This window comes from Zingiber officinale, chromosome 3A, assembly GCF_018446385.1.
Source record: "Zingiber officinale cultivar Zhangliang chromosome 3A, Zo_v1.1, whole genome shotgun sequence".
NCBI classification, from domain to species: Eukaryota; Viridiplantae; Streptophyta; class Magnoliopsida; order Zingiberales; family Zingiberaceae; genus Zingiber; species Zingiber officinale.
Window position 1 is genome coordinate 5,070,481 of NC_055990.1, and position 24,194 is coordinate 5,094,674.

The 24,194-nt window shown below is 35.9% G+C and overlaps 1 protein-coding gene across 1 annotated transcript in view; it reads left to right on the forward strand.

Annotated features, from left to right (window-relative positions):
- The window catches only part of LOC122051078 (1-acyl-sn-glycerol-3-phosphate acyltransferase PLS1-like), a 49,542-nt gene that overhangs the window by 21,527 nt on the left and 3,821 nt on the right, over positions 1-24,194 (forward strand). Inside the window, exons 6-10 of the mRNA XM_042612024.1 lie at positions 12,538-12,615; positions 12,684-12,842; positions 13,042-13,167; positions 16,239-16,331; positions 16,497-16,580. Coding sequence (XP_042467958.1) covers positions 12,538-12,615; positions 12,684-12,842; positions 13,042-13,167; positions 16,239-16,331; positions 16,497-16,580 — 540 coding nt within the window. The remainder of the gene's footprint in view (positions 1-12,537; positions 12,616-12,683; positions 12,843-13,041; positions 13,168-16,238; positions 16,332-16,496; positions 16,581-24,194) is intronic.

Here is a 24,194-nt window from a genome sequence, read left to right on the forward strand (position 1 = left end):
ACCTAAAATTCATAAACTTGTAATTAAACCACAAAATTTGGCATGATAAAATTCCTCAAATTGGCTTAACCATAGAAGACATATTCAAACTTAAAGGATCATGACCTAAGAAGATTCCTATCTTACTTAAAATTCATGAACTTACTAAAAAAATATAAAATTTACCTTAGAGAATTCCTTAATTGACTTAAGCATAGGAGATACTCCTAATGATTTGGCCTCAAAGGATTCGACACATAAACTAACCATAGAAGATTTCCACCTCACCTAAAATTCATGAACTTGTAATTGAATTACAAATCTTGACCTTAGAAAATTCCTTGATTGAGTTAACCATAGAAGATACTCCTAATGATTCAGCCTTTAAGGACCCATTGATAACCTAACCATTGAAAATTCCCTTGATCACTTATATTAAATAAGCCTTCCAATGACAATAAAATCCTAGGAGATCTCCCAAATAATTTGATATTAAAGGATTCCCTAATGTGCTGATCGTAAAAAAAAAAAAAAAAAAAGAACCTTGATAACTTACCTTAAAAGAGCCCTTCGATGACCCTAAAATCCTAGAAGATTTCCTTCTCCCTAATGATTTGACTTTAAAGAACTCCACTAATGTCTTAATCGCAGAAAACTTCCTTGATAACTTAGACTTTAAAATAGCCCTCTGATGACACCTTAAGTCCCTTGAAATTATAATTTCAAAGAACCTCTTAATTTGAGCCTTTGAAACCAAAATTAAAGCCCAATCCTTAGTTAAAGGGGGTACATTGAAAACTGTTTTTCATTGAGAAACACTTAACATGTGATTAAAATGTTTATCTTAATGGGCAAAAAAAAAAAATGTTTATCTTAATAAATGATCCTTATCCCAAGATTGATGACCTTTTTAATTGTATCACCCAAAAGGCCTACTATCGATCCTTTTTTTAGTCTTCCTAGAAGCCTCCAACCAAGCTTTTTCACGAGCTGCCTAAAGAAGCCCCTAACAATCTTTACTTGATTCTTTTCAAGAGACTACTAATAATCCTCTATGTCAGCCTCCTAAAAGTCCCTTGATGATTCTTTACATGAGCCTTGTAAAGAGTCTCCAAATGATCCTTAAGTTGAATCTTCTAAAAATCCTCTCACATATCACCACATTTAAGAAATATTCCACATGATATTGGCCATGATGTTGAAAATATAAACTAGATTAATTAAGTATTTAATATTGTGTGCATGAATATTGGAGGTCTTTTGGAGGATTCATGAATGATTCTTTGGATGATGCATGTATGCTATTTAATATTGGTTCATGTATTTATGTAGATGCACCTTGGGTATACCCTATAAATACCCTATAGATTTAACAATTTAGATATGAAATGAAGAAATAATTTCCTCCCATCTTGAGTGTTATAGTTTTTTGCTCTTCATCTTCTAACAAAGTGGTATCAGAGCCACCATTTGTGTTTGGAGACAAACTTGAAGGAAAATGTCGAATGGAACCCCATTTGTTGTTCCATCTCTCACCAAGGAAAATTATGATAATTGGTGCATAAGATTGAAGGCTTTGCTTGGATCATATGAAGCATGGGATCCTGTGGAGAATGACGTTGATGAAAATGTGGCATCCACCAAGAAGGACCAAAAGGCGCTTACCCTCATCCATCAAAGTTTGGATGAAAAGATGTTCGAGAAAGTTGCTGCGGCAACTACTTCCAAGCAAGCATGGGAAACTCTTCAAGCTTCATTTAAAGGTGTTGATAAAGTGAAGAAGGTACGTCTCCAAACATTGAGAGGAGAGTTTGAATCTCTACGCATGAAGGATTCCGAATCCATTTCAGATTATTTCTCAAGAGTATTAGTTGTCACTAATCAATTGAAAAGATATGGAGATGATATGAAAGATGATCGAATTGTTGGAAAAATTTTGAGATCTTTGGATCCAAAATTTAATTATATCGTGGTTGCCATCGAAGAGTCTAAAGATCTAGACACCATGACCGTTGATGAACTTGCTGGATCTTTGCAAGCACATGAAGAAAAATTGATAAAACCGGTTCAAGAATCGGTTGAACAAGCTTTGAAAGCAAAGCTATCATTGAAGGACACATTCCAAGGTACATCCTAAAGAAGCCGCGGACGTGGAGGATCTCGAGGGCATGGCCAAGGTCGAGGTCGTGGTCATGGAAGAGGTGGACGAGGTGACAAAAACATCTCATATAATAATGAGACGAGTCAAAACTTCAATCAAAGAAGAAGTCGTGGAAGAGGTAGAAGTCGTGGAGGCCATCAAATGAGGTATGACAAATCTGAAGTTGAGTGTTTTACTTGTCATCGTCTTGGCCACTATTCTTGGGAATGTAGAAATAATATGGAGGAGACAAATAATTTTGCGGAGTGCAATGATACAAAAGAAGATTTGAGCCCTACTTTGCTTCTAGCTTGCAAAAATGATCAAGATGAGAATGTGAGTACATGGTATCTTGATTCCGGCGCAAGTAGCCACATTTGCGGAAGGAGAAATTTGTTCGTGGAACTTGATGAATCAACCGATGGAGATATAACTTTTGGCGACTCTTCGAAAGTTCAAGTGAAAGGAAAAGGTATGATTTTGATTCGTTCAAAAGATGAGAGTCATCAATTAATTTCCAATGTATTTTATGTGCCGGCCATGAAAAGTAACATTTTGAGTTTGGGCCAATTATTGGAAAAGAATTATGATATTCACCTAAAAGATAAATACTTGACGTTGAAAGATGAAAGTGGAAGATTGCTTGCTAAGGTGCCCATGACAAAGAATCGAATGTTTTTGCTAAATATTCAAAGTGATGTTCCTATGTGTTTGAAATCTTGTTTCAAAGATTCATCTTGGCTATGGCACATGAGATTTGGGCATTTGAACTTCGATGGGCTGAAAATGGTGAAAGGATTGCCTTCCATAAACCATCCTAATCAACTTTGTGAAGGATGTCTTCTTGGCAAGCAAGCGAGAAAAAGTTTTCCCAAGGAGTCTTTAACAAGGGCTCAACATCCATTGGAGTTGATACTCTCGGATGTGTGTGGACCAATCAAACCATCATCACTTGGTGAGAATAATTACTTTGTGCTTTTCATTGATGACTATTCTCGGAAAACTTGGGTGTATTTTTTAAAGGCAAAATCAGAGGTGTTTGGAACCTTCAAAAGGTTCAAATTAATGGTGGAGAAACAAAGTGGCTATCAAATCAAAGCTCTTCGGTCCGATAGAGGTGGAGAATTCACATCTAATGAATTCAAGGTTTTCTGTGAAGAAAATGGCATCCATCGTCCCATGACAACTCCATACTCACCACAACAAAATGGAGTGGCAGAGAGGAAGAACCGAACTATTCTCAACATGGTGAGGAGTATGTTAAAGAGCAAGAATATGCCAAATAAATATTGGGCCGAAGCTGTCTTTTGTGCAGTATACTTGATGAATCGGTGTCACACCAAAAGTGTTCATGGTATGACGCCTCAAGAAGCTTGGAGTGGATATAAGCCAAGTGTTTCACACATGAGGGTTTTTGGAAGCATTGCCTACACGCATGTTTATGATAAGAAAAGAACAAAGCTTGATGATAAAAGTGCAAAGTATCTCTTCATCGGCTATGATCAAAGCTCTAAAGGGTACAAGTTGTATAATCCAAGCAATGGGAAGATTGTCATAAGCAGAGATGTGGAGTTCGATGAAGCAGGTGTTTGGGAGTGGAGTACTACAAAGAAAGAGAGGGGATATAGTTCTTTCCTTGATGATGATGAGGGGGAAGAAGGCATGGCACCACCTAATACGCCACCACCAACACCACCACCACAAGATTCACAAACAAATGAAGCAAGCTCGAGTGAAGGGCCTCAAAGATTCAGAAGTTTGATTGACATTTATGATGCCACTAAAGAGGTAAATTTTAGTGATTTTACTCAATTTTGCTTACTAGCAGAAACCGAGCCTGTAAGTTATGAGGATGCTGCTCATGATAACAAATGGAGAAATGCCATGAATGAAGAAATCAAGGCAATCACAAAGAATGATATATGGGAGCTAGTATCATTACCGAATGGCAAGAACACAATTGGTGTGAAGTGGGTGTACAAAATAAAGAGAAATGCGCAAGGCGAGGTTGAAAAATACAAAGCAAGATTGGTTGCCAAAGGTACAAGCAAAAGGCCGGAATTGACTATGATGAGGTATTTGCACCTGTTGCTCGTCTTGAAATAATTCGGTTGATCATTTCTATTGCAGCTCAAAACTGTTGGAGAATCCATCAAATGGATGTAAAATTCGTATTTTTGAATGGAGACTTGGAGAAAGTGTTGGTGCAATATTCCCTAGGTCAAGGTTGACCTGGTTAACCAAGCCTGAGTCTTGGTTTGGGTTTCGATGTTTGACAATATATTGGGTTTAGATGATATGGACAACGCAGGTGCAGTTGTTCATGTGGGGAGATTGTTGATACAATTCCCGTTTGGTCAAAGTTGACCAGTTAAGATTGTGAAGGAAAGTCAAGTAGGTCAAGGTTGACTGGATACTTGACTGAAAGTCCTGGTGAGTGAAGCCAGGTAGAAGGAAGTCCTGGTGAGTGAAGCCAGACAGAAGAAAGTCCTAGTGAGTGAAGCTAGGCAGGAGGAAAATCCTAGTGAGTGAAGCTAGGTGAAAGTCCTGGTGAGTGAAGCTAGGCAGGAGGAAAATCCTGGTGAGTGAAGCCAGGTGAAAGACCTAGTGAGTGAAGCTAGGCAATTGGGAAAGTCCTGGTGAGTGAAGCCAGGCAGGAGAAATCCAGAGGGGTCAAGGTTGACCAAACATCTGGTGAGAGTCCAAGTAGGTCAAAGGGATACTTTGCACGAGGAAGAAAAGTCCAAGTAGGTCGAGGGATTGATCGGATACTTGGCAAGAAGAAAAGTCCAGTGGGTCAAAGGGATTGACCGGACACTGGTGAGGAAGTCTAGCAGTCGAGGGTGACGGATGCTAGGCATGATGTACAGTCAAGGTTGACCGAATGTTGGTTTGAGAGGCAGGACTTGGTTTTGGGCAAAAAGCAAGATCTGGATCGATCAGCGGATCGATCCGGCTTCCAGTGACGAAGCCTCGATCGATCGGTGGATCGATCCAGGCTTCAACAAAGCCTGCGGATCGATCGGTGGATCGATCCAGCCTTCCCGATCAGAGCCTCGGATCGATCGGTGGATCGATTCAGAGGTCCCAATCGATCAACCGATCGATTCGATTCGCGATAAGCGCCGGATCGATCCGTGGATCAATCCAGCGGCTTTTGCCAGAGGCGCTCTGGATCGATCCGTGGATCGATCCAAAGCCTCCCCGATCGATTGGGAGCTTTCGAATTGATCGGGATCCGACCGTTGCGTCGTATTTGAGCTGCAGGCGTGCGATGGCTATATAAGAACTTCAAGATTTCATCTCAGATCAACACAGCGACTTCTCCACACTTCTCTCAAGCTCAGATCGCCAGTTCTTGAAGGTTCTTGGAGGTTTCCCAAGTCAAGAGGCGGATCAAAAGCAAGAAGAAGAAAGCTAGGGTTAGAGTTTTCATTCCATATCTTGTAAGATATCTATTGTATTTGTTTCCCTTGCTTTCTTCTTGTATTGTGAGGGTGGTAGGGCTTCTCCGCCTTCAGTAGTTACTGAAAAGGAGTGATTTCATAGTGGAGGGTGCGTGAGTAGGTGTGGATCCTTGGACTAGTCACCTATTGTGAGGTGGATACCAAGTAAACCATCCTTGTTAGCGTTGTATGTTTTTGTTTCTTATATTTCCGCTGCATATCTCTGAAGAAACGAGCAACACCGACGACGAGCATGCGAAGAGCTATTCACCCCCCCTCTAGCTACTTTTCGGTCCCAACAAGTGGTATCAGAGCAAGGTTGCTCTTCACCGGAATCATCGCCGGAAGGGGCAAACAAAACAAGCAAAGCTAGAGGGTGAAGAAGTTGAAGCAAATTCATCAAAAGTCAAAGATTTCAAGAAGCTCAACTTCAAGATGCAATTCCAAGATGGACTTGGATTTGACACAAGGGTGGCTCCACCGTACACATCCACAAGCTTCGATTCTTGGAAATCAAGAATCCAAAATTTTCTTATGATGGAGATAGAGCAATGGTTTGCTCTTATGGAAGGCTTCAAGACTCCAACAAACTCAAAGGGCAAAGTTCTCAAGAGGAGCAAGTGGAGCCAAGAGCAAGTCCAAAGGTGCGAGGCCAATGACAAAGTGACCAAGCTTTTGGTCAATTTATTGCCAAGCACCATCCTTTGCAAAATTGGAGAATTTGAAGATGCAAAGGAATTATGGAGTAAATTGGCCAAGCTTCATGAAGAGGTCCCCTCCACTGTACAAGAGCAAGAAGAATCCAGAGAGGGTGACTCTTTGGAGCAAGACCAAGAGGAGGACTCCGAGGTTGAGAGATGCTCAACCTCCGAAGAAGAAGTCCAAGAAGAAGCTTCATCTTCAAGGGAGTGCAATGAAGAGAACAAGGAGGGAGCATACTCCTTGTTCCATATGCAAGATGATGAAGCCTCCACCTCTAGGATTGAGGGGGAGTGTAGATCAATGAACCCGGAGCAAGAAGAGGCCTCCACATCCGGGTCAAGTGAAGAAGAAGAAGATGGTGCCACCTCCAAAATTCAAGAAATATCAAATGGAGGAGCAAGTGTCATCCCTACACAAGAAGGTAAAAATGTTTCAATTAAAAATAAAAATCATATAATATGTTTTGAGTGTAAGGAAAGTGGGCACTACAAGAGCAAGTGTCCCAACTTGGCCAAGAAGAAGGGTCAAGTGACACAAAAGGACAAGGAGAAGCCCAAGGAGACCACCCCCGGGACAAAGAAGAGCAAGGAGCACATTGTGTGTTTGGTGTGTCAACAAAAAGGGCATTACCGAAGTCAATGCCCCAAGGGGAAGAAGATGATCAAGGCTCAAGGAGGCACTAGTCAAGGGGGAGCCTCCAAGGTAAAGAAGAAGGTAACATTTATTGAGCCTACCCCGTTACGTTATGGTAAAAAGCATGATAGTTCTAATTTTTATCATTTTAATGCAATTTACTATAAGAATATAAAGCATGAGGGCATTAAGGAAAAGCATGTGGCCCTACATGCCAAGACTACCCAACCTAAGGTTAGGAAGATAGATAGACATTTGGGCAAGAACACTAAGGATAATAGATACAAGCCCAAGAATAAAAAAGCTCATGGATCAAATGAAAAATCAAATACTAAGGACTTCGTAAGGGAAAATCAAGTCTTGAGGTCAAGACTTGATAAATTAGAAAAGACCCTAAAAAGATTGGAAAATATCCTATTAGGGCAAAATGAGCATAACCTAGGTTTAGGGGTACAAAAGCCATCCAATGACCATAGAGGTTTGGGATACAAACCCAAAGCTAAAAAGGATGTGCCTAGTTATCATAGGGTTCCATATAGGTATGGAACAAACCCTAAGTCTAGAGGTCAAGTCAAGGATACAAGGGAAGATATCCTTAGAAGTATCTTTGCAACCAAAGTGACTAAGACTTCTAAGAAGTCTAAGAAAGTCATTAACAAGGTCACAAGGGAGGCTATCCCTAGAGTTGACCTAGAAAATGTGACCAAGGCTTCTAAGAAGCCCAACAAGGTCACTAGGAAGGTATCTAGGGAAGTTATCCCTACTGAGTACCTAGAGCATCCAAGGAGCACCAATAGGTGTTGGGTTCCTAGGAACATCTTCTCTACCCCATAAATGGGTTAGAGAGTGTCAACTCCGATTAGAAGGGTAGTTAACCCAACTTTGAGGAAATTGACACTCAAGGAGCATTTTCAAGGTTTTTGTTAACCTTTGAAAATGAAATGGAATTATTATTTACTCTTGGGAAGAGTAAAATGTGTCACAATTTGATAAATTGGATGATATTTTAAGTGAGAAAAATTGGGAGAATCATAGGAACTGCCAAGTTGGGATTTTGGTATGTTCTTAGGAAATTTAAGGTCAATCTAAGCCTTAATTTAAAGTGCTACCCTTGTGGAAAAATGAAATTTGCCAATATTTGAGGAATACACTTAATTTCAATTGGCAAAAATTAATCAAGAGAATTAGAAATGTCAATATAGGTTTTGGCATTTTCTTGAAGCACTTTTGGGCAATCTAGGTTTAATTTTTAAGTTAGCTAAGATTAAGGATACTTAGATAGGTAATCTAGGCAATTTTATTTATGCTAAACCTTGCCATGTTATGTTTGTCCATCACATGCCATAACACCATATTTAGTTTTATATTTTTCATTCATGACTTATTATGAAAAATAAAAAAATACCATGTCATGTCATACATACATCATGTAATTATAGGAATCTTTCTTTTGAAAGCTATTTCATTTTGATGTATGCCATAACATTATCATGCATTATATTTAATTCTTTAAAAGCAAGGACAAATGACATTTATCAACAAGTGTTGTCAACAAGTGGTATTAACAAGTAACATCCTAAGTGGATGTTCAATATCCACAAAATGCCTAGATAGATATGCATGATCCCTAGATTAGGGCAAAACCAAACTTTGTATCTCACAAAGACCAATAAGATGACTTGTATGTGTTTTAGTGCACATTAGATACAAGTGAGATGTTAGGATGATGAACAAAACTCAAGATGTTGATTTAGTGCATTCTTTTGAGTTTTAAGTTCATTAAAACATATAGTTATGTGTTTTCCCATCATTGGGAAAGCTAATGTACAAGTAATGTGCATTAAGCCCAAGGAATATGGTGGGATATTGGTTTTGAAAATGTTTTTAAAATAATTTTGGAAAACCTTGGTGAAGGCTATCTTTTGATAGTAATCACCATTGAATAGTTAGACACAAACTTAAAGAAAACACTAAAGTTTTTGCAAATTCTCAAGTTTGTGTCAATCTTTGAAAATATGATGTATTTTCATAGAAAACTATTTTTCCATGATAAGTTATACCCTAAATAATGTCTACACAAATTTTTACGATTTTTGGAATTTTGTAGAATTTTCTAGGGGTTTCTGAAATTGGCTGAAATTGAATTTCAGCAATTTCAGGCCTTCAATCGATCCATGGATCGATTGGAGTGCCTCAATTGATCAGCCGATCGATTGAGAAGGCATTTCTCGCGAGCAAAAGCTCGCTGGATCGATCAGCCGATCGATCCAAGAAGACTGAATCGATCAGTGGATCGATTCAGCAGGGTTCAATCGATTGGAACCCACCTCCAATAGATCGAAGATGCTGATTTTGGCTGGGAAAGCTTATTTTCAGCATTTTGAACCTATTTTAGTCTAGGTAACCATTCCTAACCCCTCAAAATACATTTGTATACATAAAAAGGGTGTTTTCAGGTTGAAAACAAGGATGGATTGGTTAAGGGAGACTAAATAGAAGTTTAGGTTGAGGTTTGTTTCAAATTTTGAATATTTGAACCTCAAAACTTCTAAAATTGGGTTTCCTAAAGTTTTAGGGATTCCAAGTCATTGTTGGTGCAATGACAGAAGTTACCACCATGTCTTTAGGGGGAGTGACTCTTTAAAGACATGAAGATTATTTTTCATGAACTTTGGAAGGTGGTTAACCTTCCGTTAAGAACATGCTCAAGGTTGAGCGTTTGAACTTTAATGGGGAGTGGATATCCTCATTGTTCAAGTGGTTTCAAATGGATAATGCTCAAGGATGGGCATTTGCCTACATTGGGGGAGAATGTAGGGTTAAGGATAATGAAGGGTATGGGATCTTCATTATCCGTGGATCGATCCAAAGCCTCCCCGATCGATTGGGAGCTTTCGAATCGATCGGGATCCGACCGTTGCGTCGTATTTGAGCTGCAGGCGTGCGATGGCTGTATAAGAACTTCACGATTTCATCTCAGATCAACACAGCGACTTCTCCACACTCCTCTCAAGCTCAGATCGCCAGTTCTTGAAGGTTCTTGGAGGTTTCCCAAGTCAAGAGACGGATCAAAAGCAAGAAGAAGAAAGCTAGGGTTAGAGTTTTCATTCCATATCTTGTAAGATATCTATTGTATTTGTTTCCCTTGCTTTCTTCTTGTATTGTGAGGGTGGTAGGGCTTCTCCGCCTTCAGTAGTTATTGAAAAGGAGTGATTTCATAGTGGAGGGTGCGTGAGTAGGTGTGGATCCTTGGACTAGTCATCTCTTGTGAGGTGGATACCAAGTAAACCATCCTTGTTAGCGTTGTATGTTTTTGTTTCTTATATTTCCGCTGCATATCTCTGAAGAAACGAGCAACGCCGACGACGAGCATGCAAAGAGCTATTCACCCCCCCCCTCTAGCTACTTTTCGGTCCCAACAGAAAGAAGTCTATATTGATCAACCTTTGGGTTATGTAGTGCCTAACGAAGAAAATAAAATACTAAAATAGAAGAAGGCTCTCTATGGCTTGAAGCAAGCTCCTCGTGCTTGGAATAGCAGAATTGATAAATATTTTCGAGCAAATGGTTTTATCAAGTGTCCACATGAACATGCTCTCTATGCAAGGAATGACAAAAATGGTGATATGTTACTTGTTTGCTTGTATGTGGATGACTTAATTTTTACAGGGAATAATCCAGAGATGTTTGAAGATTTCAAGAGAGCCATGACAAAGGAGTTTGAGATGACGGATATTGGCATAATGTCCTACTATCTTGGGATTGAAGTGAAGCAACGAAATGATGGCATATTTATTTCTCAAGAAGGATATGCTAAAGAAATTCTCAAGAAGTTTGATATGAAAAATTACAAGCCGGTCAGGACACCCGTGGAGTGTGGAATCAAGCCACATATGAATCAAGATGGTGAAAAAGTTGATCCAACTTTATTCAAGAGTCTTGTTGGAAGCTTGAGGTATCTAACCTGTACTAGACCAGATATTCTTTTTGGCGTTGAACTTGTGAGTCGTTACATGGAAGCTCCTACTACTTCACATTTGAAAATTGCCAAAAGAATTCTTCGCTACATCAAAGGTACAATTAATTATGGTATCTTGTATACTTTCTCGGACGACTTTATGCTTGTTGGCTATTGTGATAGTGATTGGGCCGGTGATATTGATAGTCGAAAAAGTACTACTGGATTTGTTTTCTTTATGGGGAATTCAGCTTTTACTTGGAATTCTAAGAAGCAACCTATTGTGACTCTTTCTACTTGTGAGGCGGAGTATGTAGCTGCTACTTCTTGTGTTTGCCATGCTATTTGGCTAAGGAGTTTGTTGAAAGAATTGAATCTGTCACAAGAAGATCCGACGAAGATTTATGTTGATAATAAATCTGCAATTGCATTGGCCAAGAATCCGGTGTTTCATTAAAGAAGCAAGCATATTGATACAAGATATCATTTTATTCGAGATTGTATATCGAAGGAAGAAGTGACGCTTGAATACGTGAAGTCACAAGATCAAGTTGCCGATATCTTCACAAAACCGTTGAAATTTGATGTTTTCAAGAAGCTACGTTTTTTACTTGGAGTAATAAATCTAGTTTAAGAGGGGATGTTGAAAATATAAACTAGATTAATTAAGTATTTAATATTGTGTGCATGAATATTGGAGGTCTTTTGGAGGATTCATGAATGATTCTTTGGATGATGCATGTATGTCATTTAATATTGGTTCATGTATTTATGTAGATACATCTTGGGTATACCCTATAAATACCCTATAGATTTAACAATTTAGATATGAAATGCAGAAGTAATTTCCTCCCATCTTGAGTGTTATAGTTTTTTGCTCTTCATCTTCTAACACATGATTGAGGCCTGCAAGTATCGCACTGCGTTTGAAACTAAAAAAGACCCAACTAAATTAAAAGAATAAAAGAATAAGGGTGGAATAAAATTGAGAAAATCTCTAATTACATTTTTTAAAAATAGAGGATTGAGTTCTTGAATCATTATTATATAAAAAAAAATATGTTGATGCACCTTGTAGATTCAAAAGCAAAGACATATGACGTAGAGTATATCTACACATTCTTTGGTCCTATAATCCTGTAAAGGTCCAACATAAGCATTTACGATCATTTTTACTCTGAGAAAAATTGAACCTAATGCATTTTGTTTAATTTATTTACTTATGTAAACGGTTATTATATTTTTAAAATCAGAGAATGCTAAATTAATAGAAGACATTTGAGCCTCCGTCTTTGTGTGTTGAGTTTATTGTAGGAGAGCTATAGAGAAACAAACTTTGGGTCATCCCTTCCAACTAGCCAATAACGCTGCCTCTGATCTCGAATGTCTTTTGAGACTTTGTCAATTATTGAACTTGTGATCTATAAAGAAGTTTTTTGGTACTATCAAGCTTATTTCTTCATATTTACAAACTGCATATCTTATAACTTCTATTAACTTCATATCTACCTTTTTCTTTGCTAGTTGATTTAACCATTGTAGAATCTACTTTGTTTCAATAAAGCTAATTTCATGTGGTAACAATGTCAATATGAATCTATTGAACTTGTACTTCTCTTTGAAAACTAGCCTTTTTATCTCTTGGTATTTTTTGCTTAATTAATCGATCTTTTCTACAGGTCATTGGCTGGTCAATGTGGTTCACTGAATACCTCTTTCTGGAAAGAAGCTGGGCTAAGGATGAGAAGACTCTAAAGGTTCTATTTAATAGAAATTTAATGCGAAGTGTTCACTGAGTTCTTATTCATTTGGATACTATCTTCAGCTGGGTTTACAACGGCTGAAGGACTTTCCTCGACCATTTTGGTTGGCACTTTTTGTTGAGGGCACACGATTCACACCAGCAAAACTTTTAGCAGCACAAGACTATGCAGCTTCACAGGGTCTGCCGTTACCTAGAAATGTTCTCATTCCTCGTACCAAGGTTTTTTTCTAGTTGATTATAAATCACTGTTGCAAAGAGGTTTATTTCTTTGCTTCTTTTTCATGGTCCTTACCCTGTGGTTAGTGTCCTGGAGTTTTTGCCGTTGTTTCTAAAAGCACACGTTTTCTATCCTCGTGGTTTAATATATAGTGGACTGAAATATCTGGATATATATTGATACTTAAATTACTTTTGTCAGGGTTTTGTATCTGCTATTAGTATCATGCGTCCTTTTGTCCCTGCTGTCTATGATGTAACAGTTGCCATTCCTTTGGATCAATCTCCTCCTACAATGCTTAGGCTTCTGAAAAGGCAATCTTGTGTGGTATGTTAGCTAAATTACAGAACTTGTGTTATTATATTTGGTCAATTGTTGCAGTATGCAATATCTCAAAATAAGATTTTATTTGTTCTAATTTTGGCAGTAACAATATAGGATCTTACTTTCTCAAAAATGACTTTCTATTTTAAGAACTTGGAAACTAAAAAAAAAGTTTTCATGACAGAAGCTTCATTAGTAATACATGCATTTCTGTGGATATAAAAGGCGGCAGAACAAATGAAGTTCCTGCTAAGCTTTCTGCTAAACCTTGACCTTCCAAAGAAAATGTAATTTCTATGATTCATATCTTCGTACAGTGAAGCTACCAAATTGCAAAGCAAGAAAACAAACTTGGAGTATAAATGGATTGATAAAAATGTGCATCTAGTAGTACCATAAGGGAAGAATAATACAGAAAATATACTATTTATTTTTAAAATTATAGCACATAAGTGCAATGTGTTCATCAAGATGAAGATTGAGTAATTATTATTAGTAAACTATTGTTAAAAGACGGTGATTCTAATACAACATGAGATAAGATGGTATCAAAATTAAAAATAGTAACTAAGAGTATACTCGGTGAGTCAAAGGGACATGCACCGCTAAGTAAGAAATCTTGGTGGTGGAATGAGAAAGTACATGAGAAAGTGAAGGAAAAATGAATAGCTTATAAGGAATTATATATTTGTAAGAACAAGGAAAACCTAAAAAAATATACAATAGTCAAGAAAGAAGTTAAAAGAGTAGTGAATGAAACCAAGAATGCAACTTTTGAACGATTATATCAAAAGTTGGATATAAAAAAAGAGGAAAGAGATATTTATAGAATAGCTAAAGTGAGAGAAAGGAAAACAAGAAATCTTATTCAAATAAAATGTATTAAAGATGAATGTAATAGGGTACTAGTAAACGAGGGAGAAATAAAAGAGCAGTGGAAGAGGTATTTTCATCAATTTTTTAATAAAAGTTTAGATGATCAACTTAACTTAGGTAATTTAAGTAAGCCAAATGAGCATAGAAATTTAAATTTTTATCGTAGAGTTCAAAGTTTAGAAGTATAACAAGTTTTAAATGGGATGCACAATGAAAAAGTCGTTGGACCAGATGATATTCCGATAAAGGTATGGAAGTGCCTAGGGAAACAAGGTATTGAATGACTTACAAAATTATTTAACAAATATTGACAACGAAAAAATTACCTTATCAATAGAGGATAAATACTCTAGTTCCCTTGTATAAGAACAAAGGAGACATACAAAATTGTGCAAACTATAGGGGTATTAAACTAATGAGTCATACCATGAAACTTTGGGAAAAAGTAATAGAAAAAAGATCAAGGAAGGAAACCACTATGACCGAAAATCAATTTGGGTTCATAATTGGAAGGTCGACAATAGAAGCTATACATCTTCTTAGAAAATTAATTGAAAAATATCGGGAGCAAAAACAAGATCTACACATGGTATTCATTGACTTAGAAAAAGCTTATGATAGAGTTTAGAGAAATTATATAGAGAATTCTAGAAAAGAGAGGTGTTAGCGTAACATATATTGAACTAATTAAGGACATGTACGAGGATGTAACGACTAGAGTAAAGACTTCAAGTGGAGTAACTGAAGTATTTCCAATAAAGATAGGATTACATCAAGGATCAACTTTAAGTCCCTATCTTTTTACACTAATTATGGATGAACTCACTACACATATTCAAGATACAACACCGTTGTGCATGTGTTTGCAGATGATATTATTTTGGTAGATGAAACACGTGAAAGAGTAAATGCTAAACTAGAATCTTGGCAAGAAATACTAGAAGAGAAAGGTTTTAGGCTTAGTAGAATAAAAACAGAATATATGGAATTTAAGTATAGCAATACTAGATATAATAAGATAATTGTTAAGATAGGAGACGACGAGTTGCCTGGAATTGAGAGGTTTAGATATTTAGGATCATTTTTACAAAATGATGGAGGGATTGAGAGAGATGTCTTACATAGAATACAAGCAGGATGGTTGAAATGAAGGAGAGCGTCGGGTGTTTTATGTGACCGTAAAGTACCTCTAAAACTTAAAGGAAAATTCTACAAAATCGCAGTTAAACCTGCTTTGTTATATGGAGCTAAATGTTGGGCTATAACTCGAGCATGTGAGCAGAAGATGAGAGTTGCAGAGATGAGGATATTAAGGTGGATGTACGGACATACGAGAATGGACAAAATAAGAAATGAGAGCATTAGAGAGAAAGTCGGAGTTGCATCTATTGAGGAAAAACTCCGAGAGATATATTTAAGATGGTACAGGCATGCACTTAGACGATCAATAAATATTCCAGTTAGGCGATGTGATACTATGACAAACACGCATATCAATCGAGGAAAAGGTAGACTAAAAAAAGACTTGGTTATCAACCATAAAACGAGATAAACTTTATTTAAATATAGATGATAATATAGTTGGAGATAGAGCTCAATAACGTAAAAGGATCTATATGTTCGACCCCTCCTAGTGGGATAAGGCTTGGTTGTTGTTGTTGTTATTGTTGTAAATTATTGTCAAAAGACATTTTTATCTATAATTCGAGTGTGGGGTAACAATTGGCCTTGTTCAGTTGGGACTGGTCTTGAAATCTCATATTCATTATGATTATTATTTTTTTAGTTCATCATTTGCTAGGACATTTCAGCACATTTCACTAATTTTAAGAGGAACGAATTTTTATTTAGTTGAGCTTTAGTTGTTCCAGCTCCTAATTGGCTCTAAACATTTTGGATGTTTATGCCATTTAATATTTTCTCTGCACACACTGCTTAAACTATACCAATGACAGAATATCAAACCATAGTGATGACAGAATATCTTGGCTACTTTTCTGCTACGACTTGCATGGTCGGTCTATTTCTGGCATCTGTATATTGAGCAATTTTTAGCTAAGATGTCTATTTGTCTGTCTCTACTTTTCGCAAATAATGAAGTTTTATATCAATGAGTGAAACACTAAACATTTGACACTTTGGAGGTAGCCTCGATTATGTTTTCCTATTTTGTTTATCTAATGCTATTATGCTTGCAGGTACATGTCCACATAAAGCGCTATGCAGCGACAGATCTTCCTGAAACAGATGATGGATTGGCTCAGTGGTGCAGAGACATATTTGTAGCTAAGGCATATTTCTCTTCTTTCATGTTTTCATTGGAATATATTGAATTTGCTTTGTAGTGCACTTGCTTGTTTTTGTTTTGTGCAAATATGTTTCACTTATATAATTCTGAGCCTCCGATCTATGCTTTTATGACACAATGTATTGAATTTATTCATTCTTTCTGACAGGATGCTTTATTGGATAAATACAAAGAAGACGGCACTTTTGGTATCGAACAAAGGCTACTTGGTCGACCAGTAAAGTCTTTGCTAGTAAGATAAATTTTCAGCAATTTAGAAAGATAGATTTCATACAAAAGCTGGCATGGTTCGTATAGCTATAAATTGTTGACATATAAACATGAAACATGCTGATGCAGCATGGAAGAACAAACAGAAGAAGAGCAAATATTAAACTATGATAATCAGAACAAGGGGTTAGTGTCACTTTTAAATGCCCCAATATTAATTTCCATAAATTAAAATTAGAAATAATCTATTCCCTATTGATCAATTAATAATTGACTTTTAAATGACAATGGTGCAGCGGCTAGGCCCTTCAAGCAGTTAACCAGGCTTCTAAGGATCGAATCCCATCTGCGACGATTTTCCTCTAGTGGGATGATGCTAGCTTCTTGGATGGGCCTCCGTGAGCGTTTCCCGATTTACCTTGGTGGCCGGTGGAAAACTTCCGAGTGTCGGGCCGGTCCGGGTCGGTCACCTTCAGGATTAATTCGAAGAGCTGGATACCTGGATTACTAAATAATAATAATAATGATCAACTTTCTAATTATTCTCATGATCAATAATTAAAGTAAACCAGTTCATGAAGCCTTAATCAAGAAATAAAAGTTCACAACCAATAAAAAGTTTGAACTTTCAAACTTAATTTTTCTTAATTATAGTGCACATGTTACAAGGGAAAAAATATTAAGTTCATTGCTTTAGTTAATTCTGTCTAACTATGTATCTTCAATGTAAAAAAATTATCCTTAATATTAATAATATTTACAATTTGGTCTATAGTCCATAAGAGTTTGATTCAAACTTGTTCAAATATATTATGGAAATCTAGTTTGTTTCTCAGATCTTTATGGAATTAGGTACGAAATATGCTGGATTAGCATTGGAGCTTCTTTGATCTCTATGTGCTTTGTTCTATTATAAAATATTGGGTTATAGACTATATGCATGATTGCCATAGCAGAACTTTATTAGCTATATAGATGCATGTCCAAAGTTAGTCAAAACAGTTCCACTCCAATAAATTCAGTCTATGGTCTATACTATCCTATGCTCTTAACCTAGCTAAAATGATTTGTTTCTTCATCTAGGAAAACAAGTTACTTCTTAGTAGGTTGCATAGCTTGATATAAATTGCTATTGGTGGAGAACTTACCCAATCTCATAATTTGAGAACATGATCTTAAAATAAGAGATTGAGAATTCTTGAGGTATCATGAAATTCTCAAGATGTCTTCTAATGACAATGGCATGAGATCTCTACAAACTGAGTGAACACATTCCTTGTAAATGAAATATCATCAGAGCTTGTAATTGTAAGGTACTTTAAGTTTGGGATTATTTAGTTTTTTTGTACGTCTCCAAATTACTTAATGCTCTCCCCTCATTCAATTTTTTTTTTCCATTAGAAGGAGCTCGTACATACTCGGCAGTACCACCTGTGAATACTTCACCAGTATGAAAAGTTCTTAATGTTAGTTGAGTCCCTGGTTCCCCAATTGATTGACCTGCAATAATACCTACAGCTTCTCCCAATTCTACTAGGTCACCATGAGTAGGACTCTGACCATAACATAATTGGCAGATCCAAGATGTCTCCTGCAAATAAAGGGGGTTCTAATATATATTGGTTATGCTCGAAAGGTTATGAATCGATTTATAAATCCAATCCCAATATCTTGATTTTGAGTGGCAAGACATCGCAAACCAATATATATATCGTCTACTAATACTCGAACAATTAGTGTTTGGATAAATTATGATGGTATCAATCTAACATTAGGATTTATAGAACGCAATGTGGTTTGGTTCCTAGCATACCAATCTCAATCTCCTCTAATATATCAAGTACATACTTTCATTTAGAGATGCAATTTCCTTTGCTTGAGTAGGCAATCTCTGTGTCAAAGAACTACTTGAGGGCATCTAAGTCTTTAATAGAAAATGTTTACAGAGGTATCCATTCAATTAGGATAGAGAAAAAATAATTAGGATTAACTAAAGTTTAAACATAATGATAAGGATCAAGTAGGTTTAAATTAAATTGAATTGAATTTTTTTTAATCAGTTTATTGAGAAATTTTTTTCCTATGTATTTAAGGAGGAAAGGAATAAGAAAAAAATTAAAAAGGAATTTTTTCATGTGTCTAAGGAGGTAAGAAATAAAAATCTAGAGAAGAAAGAATTAAGAAGGGAAAAAAACCATTAAAAAAATAAAAAAATAATAGTTAAAAAAGTTTTAAAAAAACTCAAGAATTTATTTTAAAATAAAAAATTTATTCTTGCGTGTCGTCGTGGTCTTGTGTGAGGCTTCCGAGTTGTTGCGGGGTTCGCACGAGGCCTCCGCGAGGCTAGCTCGAGTCCTCTGCACAACTGTCGCGATCTTGTGTGAGGCTTCCGCGCGGCCGTGGGGATCGTGCGAGGCCTCTACTAGGCTCGGTGAGGTCTTCACGCGACCGTGAGGCCTTACATGAGGTGTTCGCGAGGTTGTGAAGCTTTGCGCAAGGAGTCGACACGGTCATGGGGCCTCATCCAAGGCGGCCTTAGGGCCTTGCATGAGGTGTCCATGGGGCCTCACATGTGCTATGTCGTTGTTGGTGCAGTGCCAATCGGCGGACGAAATGATATGTTTCTCTCGTGCCGTCCGGTATGACATGAGATTTTAAACATAGTTCATGTCAACATTTAAAATTTTGAGTAGTGTGAGAGTTTCTATCTCTAAGCAGAATGATACAGTCCACTTGATATTTATATTTTTGTTATGATTGTTTATACTTAGTAAATCAATTGATTGACTAAATAATAATTTATATCTAATTAATTTTATTATTTAATACATTAATTAGATATATATAATTCTCTCAATACTTTATAAATTTGTTGTCATTCACTAAGATATGTTATATAATTATTTATATTATCAATACCTTAATTATAAATTTATCAATATTTAATAATATTTTTTATAATAATAAATTAATTAATTAATTTAATTTTAATTATAAACTATTACTTATAACATTTAAATTATTAAGTAATGAATTATACTTTTATTCACTGAATTATACACACGAGTATGTTTGATCAATTAATTATAATCAATAAATTAATTGATTAATTATTATCAATTAATTTAATTACTCAATTAATTGAATTATACTTTCACTATTTTTAATTCATTTATTTGGAAAAGTGGAAGATATATGATGATTACAATAGGTATGTACTGATTAGATTAGGTAATAGTTTCTTTTATTTAATTCATGGTGTGAAATTTTGAATCTATTATGCGAAATGGTTGAACATCATTTCGATAAATTAATGAAACTCAATATTATTTGTCATGCTGAGACAATGCCTATTGTGTTATTGTGTTAATGATGTCGACGAGCATCATTTCATGTTAACACTTATTCTCCTTTGCATGTTAAAATTAAGATAATGTTGTTATTTTTTATTTTGTGGCTTGTCTCCATAAAAGATAATGTCAAAATCATAACATTTGAGATATCAATATTTTTTTTCTTCATTTCTTTCCTTCTTTTACCTCTAATTTACAATGGATACCATATATTAGAATGTCGACACGATACTGAAACAATATCATTCTAGTCAAAAACCGAAACACTAGCATCAATCCAATATTTCGTGTCTTGATTCAGTTTAAAGGTTTAAAAGTTTTCCAAATTCAAATTTAGTTTTATTTGAAAATTTTGAATCTAAAATTTTTCGAATTTAATTTAGATGAGTTAGAGTTGGGTGTTATATTTTTCTTTTTTATAAAATTTATACTTATCAAATTAAATAAAATTTAGTTACAAAATTCAAAATTTAATTTGAATTCAAAAATATAATATTTGTATTTAAAAACTTGCAAAATTGGCATGTTGGTATGATTGCTTCGTCACACTACTTTTGCTTGTAGAAGACTTATGGAGCTAACCTTTTGTATTTGTTGTTTCACTGTGTCAACTTTGCTCATGGAAGACTTTTAGTACCAAGCTCTTATGCGTGTCGGTTGGTGGTCTTGCCAAAATGTTTCACTTGTGCTAGTTGACGTGAAATGGAACCTGAAACTTTGATCTATACAATGATTTCTTTAGCTCCGACACTACATTTCCTCCAGGTAAACAACAAATTCTGGTGCTCCAGATAAATCTTCTTAGTAAGATCACCCATGAAAGGTGATTTTGATGTTGAGTTGATGAAGCAGTTAATGAAAGATAGTTGCCTAGGTGAGAGAGGCAAGTCGAAGTAATCTTTGTTATCGTGGAATTTTTTTTGAGGTTGTCCACTCCTTTAATCATGCAATCCTAATGACAATACAAAAGAGATCTATATATAATCCTTCCATGCTAACTTAGCTGAAGAGAGTGAAGAACCAAAGAATGAAGTTGAGTAAAAGAAAGTCACATTATTATTATTTTTATTATTATTATTATTATTATTGGTAATTTAGGTATCTATCTCTTCAAATTGCCTAATCCTGGAGGTGACTGGTTCGGCCCCATGGAAGTTTCTATTGGCTACCAGGGTAAATCGGGAAGGGCTCGTGGAGGCCCATCCAAGCTGCCAACATTCTTAGAGTTATTATTCCACGGGAGGAAAATCTCTACAGTGCGTTGCTGCTGTTAACTGTTTGAAGGATCCAACCGTTGCACCATTGCCCCGAGGGCAAAGAAAGTCACATTAGCAAAGATAAACACATGATATGAATAAAGATTATGTGTAAATCAGAAGAGTAGCATAGTTGTCCTTCTAGAGACAAAAATATGCAAGAAAGATATAAATGTACGTATAACTTATTTTGTGTAGGAGATATTAGATGGACAAGACAAAGTACAATAAAATGCTCGGAGAGGAAGAGAATGACATAATTTATAGGATAACATATAGTAAAAGATGCATCACTCTCAAAGGAAAAAAGAACATATATATGTAGGAGCATGAGCAAGCTAACTACGTGTTGATTCTTCTTCTTTTGCTATGTTAATTTGTTGTGAGCTTTTGGGGAGACAAGAAGATGTCCTTATAGCTTGACATTTGGAGATTTTGGGAAGTGATTACCAATCATCTGTAAAGCCTAGAAGTGGCTAATGTTGGTCATCTAAGTGATGATTGGTGCAATTGGAAGAAATTACTAATCACATTATAGGCCCAAGAGATGTACTCATTATAGATTGCTATCCCATGTCAATGTCTTATAGGAGTAGCAACAAAAGATACTTCTGATAGAGCATCATTATTCTCCCATGATGCTTTAGTGGACTTAAGAATCTCTGTATCCTAGGTGCTGAGATGCTTCAATTGACCTTGGCTCATGAACCAAACTTTTAACTACTATGGTCTATTAGGCATAATTTTTTATATTCACTTTATCCGTGGTAATTGTGATAGAGCCAAAGATTGGGAGGAACAACCATAAGCGGTAATTGTGATAGAGCCAAAGATTGGGAGGAACAACCATAAGCGGCATCAAGGAGGCACTAAAAAAATCTAACATTTTTCTTAAACGATTGCCCTCGAAAGATTTCGGATCAAATTTTTTCAATCAAGAGCCCTATGTTGGATAATTTCCAAAAAAATGTGCCTTTTCCATTAGATAGATACATTCACCCCAACAAAACTGCTCGACACAAACAAGTTTGAATTAGACTAATATGGTAGAGTGAATCTAAACCATGTAGATTGAGGGCTCTCGAGTTGTGCCCCACATCTTCTTCCTTTGCATGCTGCCCTATTATCTAGACATTAGCATCACTATCATCCCAATGGCTGCCCAGTTCTAGCTCTAGAATTGTTTGTGGGCTTTAGCCCGTGCTCATGAATGCATTGTGGATTCAATGTTATTCTAACTACACTTGTCCATGCCTTGAAGGACCTAGCTGAGATGTTGGCAGCAAAGGAGGTGGCATTGTTGCCTCTACTAAGCCATAGAAATTCTCCACTATTTTGAAAGTGACTCATTAGTTAAGGCATTCAAGTCTTGATTAGCTTCTACTAAAGCATCAACACTACCCAGTATTTTGGAAGTGACACTTTCCACAAAAGCTTGTTACAACACGATTATACAACCTCTTATTACTTTATATCGTACGTTCTCTTAGGACTTGGTTAGTGTATGTCCTAATAGGGTACATCTAATTGTGCACTCGATGTAGTTGACACACTAGAAGGAAAATCAACTTGAGAATGCTTCTTTATTGGTTTTGAAGTTGCATAAATTTCATTTAAGTAGTCACTGATCCAATCATTCATGTGATATTTTCTCTTTTTACTAAGAAGAGTAATAAGTCCTATATTGGTTACACTCTCATGACTATAAGATTTTCAACATACCAAATGTCAAGTGTATATATAGCATTTTTAGGCGACCAAACACCAAACATCAAAGTATGATGATCTTCTTATGTGGCAAGTAATAAACTTATGAGTAGTTTTGCTTGTTTGTATGAGATCCTATAGATCATGTTTAATAGATTGTTCTCTAACAATTCATCTATGTCCTAGTTTAGACAATACTATGTTTACGAGTGTGAGATCACCTATTACTATCGCCCATTTTGAGATCACTAAGACTAGGGACTTTAATAAATTGCTGTGTTTCATTATTGTCTCATTATCTGTCTTGATTCATCACTAAAACAATGTTATAGGGAACTTTTATTATAATTTTCCAGTACACATGATAAAAAGGTTGTGATAAAAGTATAATTTCATTTATACATACAAGTACATTACCAAGTGATTTCTATTATATTTGGATTGCTCTACAACAACAACGACGATAACAATTAAGTCTTTATCCTACTAAGTAGGGTTAACTATATCGATCCTTTTACACCATTAGGTTCGATCCTCTAATATCATTATTTATATTTAAATAAATTATATTATGTTTTATCATTATTAACCAAGTTTTTTTTTTGTCTCCTTCTTGGATTAATGTGTGCTAAGACATTTATTGATTACCTAAGTATATGTTCATATCATGTTAAACGCGTCTCTTAAAGTTTTCCCCTCAATAAGCGCAATCCCGACTTACCTTCTAATGTTCTAATTTCTTATCTTTTTATCTTCGTATGTCCTCATATCCACCTCAATATTTTCATATTGTCGACTTTCATCTTCGGCTTGTGTGCTCGATTTATATCTCAACATTTAACTTCATATAACATATCATGTCTAACCATTATTTTGTAAAGTTCCCTTTAAGCTTTAAAGGTACCTTACGATCACAAAAAACACCAAATGCTCTCCTCCATTTCAACATTTCAACCATTTAATTTGTATCATATATAAAACATCTCTATCAACCCCTCTATCCTTTTGCAAAAACGAACTTAGATACTTAAAGCTCTCAATTATAGGTAAATCATCACCTCTTATCTTAACAATTGTCTTTCTTCGTCTACTACTATCAAATTTAAATTTTATATATTCTGTCTTTACTCTACTAAGCCTAAAATATTTTATTTCCATTTTTTCTTGCTGAAATTTAAGCTTAGTTATTACTCTACGTGTCTCATCATCGAAAGCAGTGTCATCTACAAACAATATGCACTATGGTAATATGTCTTGGATGTGTCCAGTTTATGCATGATTAATATAAAAATATACTGATTAAGAATTGATCCTTGATGA